Below are 8,544 nucleotides of genomic sequence, written 5' to 3' on the forward strand. Positions count from 1 at the left end.
CTAAGGATTGATCTTAAATAATTACAGATTTAGAAGAACTTTAATTGCACTGAAATAGCCGAGAGTCAATATCCGGTCAATGTGGCAATACTTGGGTGCAAATCATGAGTAGTGCTACTTCGGGTCCTTAATATAAGACCTTATTTGATTTTTGTTTTGGTTCTAAATATAAGATCTTAAGTTATTTTGTTTTTTATTTATATTTTTTTTTTTCAATGTAGTCTTTCTAATAAGAGTAGTTAGTTCTAATCGATAAACTTAATTAGCAAGGATATTTTAAGAAAGATAATACCTATTTATTACAAATAACTAATCTAATTTATTTTTTTAATCTCTTCAAATTAGTTAACTAGTTTTTATAATTAGTATCGGAGATAGCATGACTCTTTTCAAATTCGCCCATCGCATGGGAACTTATGTCAACTCGGGTTTTACAGCGTGAGGCAATCGTTTTTTGGGCCTGAAAAACGCAAATAATGAGTATTGCAATTGACGCGCCCACACAGATTTTATGTATTTATTGCGCAGAATCTGACCAGAGCTTTAGTGTTTGAATTTTCAATTTATGTATTTATTCTTTGAGAGATTTTATCTTAAGTGTGCGTGTTCCCTCATGTACTGTACAAAATCCCAAAAAAGTGAATTGTACAATTCATCTTATAAAAATGTGGCTAGGAATTTTTTTTTTTTAATAAAAGGCTAGGAAAATTTTAATTGTATAGATTGGAAACTGTTGAGGATGTAGAGTTAAGTAAGCTCTAAAATCAGTGGCTTGATTTTCCTTGAAATCCATAACTTATAAACTTCATTTATAAGGGTCTAGACTAAATCAGACTAGATTGTGAGCCCTGTATTATATATTTGATTATGCGTAATAATATTTATCTTTTCATTTGATATCATTTAATATTTCTTAAAAATATTTTTTAAAATTTTATGCTCTCTTTATTCGATTTTATTCAAATTTATAAATTTTAGTAATATTCCTAGTTTTCTGTTCCAATTTAATCCTTTAAAGGTATACTACTTTGGTGTATGCATTACATTCCCATTTAAAAAGATTTTCTTTTCTTTTTTTTCCAATCCCATTTAAAAGAATTTTAACTTGGTAATATTCCTAGTTTTCTGTTCCAGTTTAATCCTTTAAAGGTATACTACTTTGGTGTATGCATTACAACCCCATTTAAAAGAATTTTAACAATAAATTTTTCAAAAAAAGTGCCACGGGAAAAATATAAAATAAAACAAAACGACATCGTAATAGCCGCCTGTCCAGAAATGCCGTGCATGCCCTCTCCTTGCTCCCAGGGCTCGCTATAAAGCAAGCCAGAAGGGAAACATTAGGGTTCAAAAATCTCATTAGTTTAAGAATGAGGATCGCAGTCTCAGGGAGAAGAGGGTGTTCTGAGAGCTGTTGCCCCTCCCTGATTCGCTGCGCAATCCGGTGATTTTTTATCTCCTTTCTCAAACGGCTCTCTCTCTCTCTCTCTCTCTCTCTCTCTCTCTCTCTCTTTTCCCTTCTTTTCCATAATCATCATCATCATCATCCTCTTCTTCTTCCTCTTCTTCTTCAAATGTCAAATGTAAAACCCGGTGGGTCTATGGTGGCTGTGATGTTTGTAGCAGTTTTACCAGACATCGGAAGAAGGTCCCGCATCTGGGCGAGGCGACCCTGCGTTTGTATGAAATGACCGTTCTGGTCTTTTCGACATTCTATGGTTTCGCAGCCATGCGTGTTAGCTCTTTTTCCTTGTCTGAGAAAAGGCGAATCTGAGCCTTCCTCTTCAACCTCTATACTTGGCTAATTTTCTCTTTTTTTATATTCTTATTTTTGGAATAAATTTTTCCTTTCTTTTCCAGGAAATGAACTGTGCCTGGGGTGCCTCATTGGAACTTGGTGATCATTGGATCGTTTCTGGCATTTAGAAACCATCATTACTCATTAGTTACATTGATTGCCAATTTTTTTATCCTTGAAAAAGGAGGAAAATCCTTCGGTGAAGGATAAGCCGGGAAAATGGAATAACTTCTAGAAGCACGTTTTTATATTTGTTATGTCCGTATTGTTGATTTTACTTACAAATGAAAGGATTCATAGACGTTTTAGTAATTCATTGCGTGTTGGTTCCGTTCTGTTTCATCTGGCATTGTTAGGGATTGTTTTGAACCCATTAGTCATTCTTGTTATCTTATGATGAAGCAACATGTTGGCTATGATTCTCCATAACCATATGTATCTAGTTCAGTAGCATTTGTTAGTGTCTACATTTAGGCACTTCGTTTTAATCGGAGCTATGAGGATGATGAAATTCTTATGCTAATGCAGCCCCAAATAAAATTTGGTGCAATGAGCAGTACTTCCACACACGAGATTTCTGACTCTCCTGTTTCTATTTCATCTTGTCTTTTCCTTGGTTTGTGATTTGTAAAGCCATTTCGGATGTTGAGAATATGTGTTAAAAAATTTGAGAAGGTAAAGAGTATTGATTTGATTTTCCGTCATCAAAATGGGCAAGCTTACATTGGAGTAATTCATTGCGTGTCATTTAAGTTCTGGTTCATCTGGTCTTATGTGTTAGTGATGGTTTTGAACCCATTATTCATTTCATTCTTGTTATCTTATGATGAAGCAACACGTTGGCTACGATTCTCCACAACCATATGGATCTAGTTCAGTAGCATTTGTTTGTGTCATGATTGATGCACTTCATTTTTTATCTGGGTTATGAGGATGATGAAATTCTGATACTGTTGCAGCCCCAAGTAAAAGTTGGTGCAATGAGCAGCACTTCCACACACGAGATTTCTGACTCTCCTCTTTTTAATTCATTTTGTCTTTACATTGGTTTGTGATTTATAGAGCCTTTTCAGATGTTGAGAATATGTATTACAATTTGATAGCGTGAAAGAAAGAATTGAATCTTATCATTGTTTCGCTAACATGAAGGCTTTATTGTTCGAAGATTTATATTTGATTTTCCTCTACCCAAACGGGGAAGCTTTAATATCTGAAGTTTTTGAGTTGTTGAAGATGTGCTTGCAAACTTTCTTACAGCTTGATGGGTCATTTTTGAATGGTCTTAATTGGGTGGATATTGAGGAAGACAAACTTTGCATCTTTGATGAAGGAAGCAGGACAATCTACTTCTACTTGATTCAATAATAATTATAATTTTATGGTAAATTGGAATTATATTTTGAATTTATAACTTCAACAGGAAAATTTTTTTTATTGAAAAGGTGTATTTCATCCTAGTAAAGTTATTGAACAATTTTAAGTTGCATAAGAAATTACTAAATTGAACAATTATAAATTGCATATAATCTACTTCTGCTTGATTCAATAACAATTTATTTTTTTTTCCAAACTTTTAATAACCTCTCTATTCAGCAATATTGTAGTGTTAGAAAAGAAAAATGAAATGTAAAAGCCATTAACAATCGACCAATTAGTACCCAACGTCTAATTGGGGGAAAAAGTAGAAAAAAATAAAGAAGTTAATGACTTAAATCTATAGTTTGAAAGATGTTTACTGTGCCTTTGAGCAAAGAAAAATAAATAAATAATACTTTATTATTAAATTATCATGTGAGTAAAATTTTAAATAAAAAAAAAAATCTCGTACCATACGCAGGGATGGGAGAAAAAAGGGGAGTATTGTTTTCTGTTTCTCCCCTTATTCTAATCAGTTGATTTAGAAGTGTCTGTGAATTTCATACAAACGAGAACAAATTTTTTGTCATGTATTTATTTAGAAAAAAATCCCAAGGAATAAAGTATGATATCATTATCAGAGATGCCTGCCATGTTTTGTGTCCTGAGAATTTTTTATTGGAAATTAAATGACCAAGTCCAAAGGAATAAAGTATGATATCTTTAAAAAATACTTCTAAAATTTCAGAATTTCAAATTAAAAATGACTATAAGAATGTATTGTTATTAAAGTGTAAAAAATAAGACTAATTTAGAATTTTAAAATTCAAAGATATTTTAATGAAATTCTCTCTTTTTATTTTGAAAAATTATAAATAAAAAATTGCACCATTTTATATTATAAAATATTAAAATATCATTTGTGTTAGGTAATATCTAACCATCAAAGAAAAAAAGAAAAACATTTAAAAAGTCGAGCCGTTTCCAAAGGGTATTAGATGGAGGCACATCAAGGGTTGAAAACCCATTGAGCACCACAAGTTATTTCAATATACTACTATGTTTTAAATTTGGGAGGGGGCATGAGTCTGCTAGTATAAAATTATTGACACATACTTAGCATTACTTATTCTATTTCAAACTGATTTATTCCCTTAATTTTTATATGAAAAACATCTCTTACATGGGGAGAGTATCATATTAGTCAATATTAAGTGAGTTTCAAATTCTATGATATTTTTGTGTATTTTTGTTCATTTGAATTTTTCAATATTCCAAAATGTTTTGAGCATTCTCCCTTATTTACACACACGCGCGCGCATTGATTGCTTTTAAAAGTTTAAATAATCAATGGTGGAATTTTCTAAAAAGTGATTTATTTAAGAAAATAAATGATTTTTTTTTTTACAAAAAAAAAAGCTTGACAAGCATGTCCCCATGTTGTAGAATCATATAGGAATATTTTAACCATATTAGAAGACAGATGAATGTATTTTACGCTAATAATAACAGTTAAAGTTAATATTATTATTTATTTAAAAAATAATTATCAATAGTAAATCGCAACAATCTTTATTATATAACCTATAATATATGTTGATATTGAGATGTTATTTAAAAGAAAAAGAAAGCAATCATCAATTAATCAATTATATACATATAAACAACATAAAAAGAATTATAATGAAATCAGAGCATACAATTGATTTACAAACTTCGCATAATATCCCAGATTTGTATCTTCTTAATGACTGATTATAGTGATTATTTATCATTAAAATATATTTTAGCAATATTTTAATATTGACAGGGCATCAACTATTCATTCTATTTTGTGCTTGGGTTTTTTTTTGGGTAACATATTTGGGTCATTTCTTGGACTGAGAATTTGGGCCTTTGGGTGTTTCTGCAAAAAGAATTGGGCCTGTCTTTTAATGGGCCGCATGAAAACCCTAGCCTGCATGAAGAACCCCGGCTCGATTTTGTACTTTTATATACCTCTCCTCGTTTCCCTTGCGCCTTCTGACCTGGCGCCGTTTGAGTTCTGTGGCCTCCATCTCCTTCAGGTAACTGCTACGACCTCCTGGTTTTCCGTTTCGGCTTCTTCACAAGTGATGTTGATGCGTACTGATAATAATGCAACTGGTTACTCTATCATACTCTCTGCTGTTTTCTTGTTCTTCTTTTACCATTTCGGTTTTCGAATCATTGGCACTGGAAATTTCACTGGTAATGACGTTAATGGATGCTGTGTCTTACTTTCAGCTGTTTTTCTTTTCTCCTTTTATCATTTTGTTCTTCAAATTATTGGGAAGTGGAAATTCAGTGGGTTGACTGGACCGAAGCTTAGGACAGTTGGGATGAAATTACCGGTTGATTTTTCTTCTCTCTTAATTGATGGGTGTGAGGTGCTCTGAAGAGTGAGTTAGAATGAGTTTTCGGTTTTACTCTTGTTAGTTGGTATCGAGTAGTGATCTTTTAGAGCTTTAGAGGTCAGTGATCCTTAGCAAGTGGTTCTTCAATTGGCTTGGTTGGATGCCTTTTAATTGTTATTCGCCATTGAGTTAAAGCAAAAGGAGTAAATGGGATCCTTTACTGAAATTATTGTTGTGCATCTTTCAGAGATCACAAATTTGTTAATTTTTCAATTTAATACGGGGTTTCACATGCTGGATATTGCCTTTGGATTCACTGTGCTTTGTCACGTTTTTTCTCTTTCTGAAACGTTCAAATTGTATACGATTATTCCTGTGATAGTTTAAAATATAACTGTAGTTGTGTCTTCCTTCTTGCAGCAACAAGCAAGCTTCTCATCTTCAAAGCCTTGAGAAAATGTCAGGGTATGCCTATTGTTTCTAACTTTCTCCTTTAACAACTATTAATATTATCTTTTGCTGGGATATTCTCTTCAGAGTTTCTTTATTTCCAAGTTTGATGAGACAATAATGGATTCTGCTGAGATGCCTTTTTTTTTTTTTCCTGTTAATAACTGAGAAAAAACCTGACAATTTACAGAGAAGAAGATGTAGCAGTGCCTGCTGAGGCAGCACCCTTGGGTGAGAGTATGGACATCATGACTGCCTTGCAGCTTGTGTTGAGGAAGTCTCTTGCTCATGGGGGTCTTGCACGAGGGCTTCATGAAGCTGCCAAGGTGATCGAAAAGCATGCTGCACATCTCTGCGTCCTTGCGGAGGACTGTGATCAGCCTGATTATGTTAAGCTGGTCAAGGCACTTTGTGTTGATCATAATGTGAAATTGATGACTGTTGCCAGTTCTAAAACCCTTGGCGAATGGGCTGGTGTAAGTAAAACTGTGGTGGCATACCTCTTTTCTTTCCATTTATGTGCCTGGCTCTCATGTTTATTTTTTTTAAAATATTTTATTATTCCATTTCGGAACTCTGTTGTTATGTGGTAATTAATCGCTGTATAACTGAGTTAATTAGCTTAGAGATCGTCATTATGCATCAATATAGTATACAATCTATTCAGTTGTTTTTTTCATAGCAACAATATATATTTAAATATTGAGGAGTCTAAGTTTCAAAATAATTCTCTCCATGTTTCTGCCTGAAATCCAGTTTGTTTACTGTTCCTTTCTAATGTACCAATCTCTCTGTCTAGTTTCTTTTTTGATAGTGGATCTATTTGCTTCATCAAAAACTAACAAGATACGTGAGAGATTTTAATTATTTTTTTTATTTTCATCATACGCAGCTGTGCAAGATTGATTCCGAGGGCAAAGCAAGGAAAGTAGTTGGCTGCTCCTGTGTTGTTTGAAGGTATAAGCTCTTCATGGGAATGAATATCATTCTATTTCTACCATAGCATCTTGTGTAAAAGATTAGAAATGAAGTTATGAATAGCTGCCATAATGTTTACATTCTTCATTTTTGCTTTTCATACTTGTATTATGGTTCTTGGGCTCTTAGTTGACGTAAAACCGCTGGATTCTGCAGGATTTTGGAGAGGATCACCGGCATTAGATATTGTTCAGCAATACATAAAGCTCAATAAGTGTGGGGCGATAACGAAATATGGAGAGCATGAAATGAAATGTCTTTGCGTAGAAACATAGGCAGTATTTTATATTTTTCTTGGCCTTTTGTTGTGTGGAACATTAAGATAAGATCTCTGTTTTTGATTAATTCCTGAGTTGTTGATTTGCATGCTTAACTTGTGGAAATTAAGAGTTTTACTTCCTAGAGTTCGCAACCCTTTTAATATATTTTTCATCCATACCTCGATTGCAAATTTTTTGGCTTGTGTGGATATGTCAGCTGTAAAAAATGCTGGGTGGTTGATTAAGTTCTAGTCTGGCCTTTTAACCGACACATGACTCGGGCAACCTTGTTTTGGTCCTAAAATTATCCCTGCTCAAATAATGGCACGGAAGGCCCAAAATCTTTTGAAACTTGACTTCAGGTCTGAGGTCCTCATCTGAAATGAAGTTGTGGTTTATTTATTTTCGCCTTTAGTGCAGTTTTTTGTTGGTTTAAATGCAACAACTGCGAACAGCTAAAGGGCTGGAGCTGATAAAATGGGCCGGCCCATCCATGTGGACTTAGAGCTACATTCTTTCTCAAGTGTAACCCTGATCAGGCTGGGCCTGAAAGCCTGAAAGCCTTTTTTGTATTTATATATATAAAATTATATTCCCTTCAATGAGAACACGTGGAATAATAGATTGACATGATGTTAGAAATTTTATCATCGGCCTCCAAAAACAAGATAGTGGTCTACAAAGGAGCTTAACTAACGATAACAGACAGCCACCTGAATCCTAACGATATGTGGTCATTATTTACTTCTTTATTTTTGTGTACCTTATCAATTTTCTGCCTGCATTTCAATTTCCCAACAACTCTTGCTATAATACTCACTCTCTCACCCCACCCACCCCTTCCTTTTGTTTTTCTCAATTAAGGTGCCTTCAAACCCAATTCACTTAATTCCGTCTTGTGGCCTTCAATTAAATCATCCTCTATATACAATATCCTTTCTTTTCTTTTTTCCTGGTTGTGATGAAGTGGTACCAAGTGAAAATACAGACCCCTCAACTAATTTTTTTTTTCCTTACAACTAAAAAAAATCACAGGGAAATTCCTCACATAAGGTTGTTCAGAGCATAGGCTCAATTTGGGGCCAAAAGGCAAGCCAATCAGTTTAACCAAAGCAGAAGCTTTATAGATTTTATCATGAGGTCGGTTTGGTTTGATTTGAATCTTGTTTAAATGATTTTTTCCTTTCCTTTTCATAATATTTTAAATTTATTGCTAAATCAAGAAAAAAGATTGATATTCAATTTAATAATGTATTGTCATGAACTTGAAATTTAAAAGCGAGTTACCGTTAATTAAGTAAAGCTGCTTGAGTTAGTGAGTTGATTA

General features: G+C 33.4%; 1 protein-coding gene across 1 annotated transcript; it reads left to right on the forward strand.

Annotated features, from left to right (window-relative positions):
- The first annotated feature begins 5,167 nt into the window (after positions 1-5,167).
- Positions 5,168-6,934, forward strand: LOC114719411 (40S ribosomal protein S12-2-like). The gene is made up of 4 exons (XM_028904900.1): positions 5,168-5,220; positions 5,950-5,994; positions 6,170-6,455; positions 6,872-6,934. The coding sequence occupies exons 2-4, from the start codon at positions 5,987-5,989 to the stop codon at positions 6,932-6,934; spliced, it is 357 nt and encodes a 118-aa protein (XP_028760733.1). The 5' UTR covers positions 5,168-5,220; positions 5,950-5,986.
- Positions 6,935-8,544: the final 1,610 nt, after the last annotated feature.

This window comes from Neltuma alba, unplaced genomic scaffold (genome assembly GCF_004799145.2).
Source record: "Neltuma alba isolate B1F8T4 unplaced genomic scaffold, ASM479914v2 tig00011916_pilon, whole genome shotgun sequence".
In the NCBI taxonomy this organism is placed as follows: Eukaryota; Viridiplantae; Streptophyta; class Magnoliopsida; order Fabales; family Fabaceae; genus Neltuma; species Neltuma alba.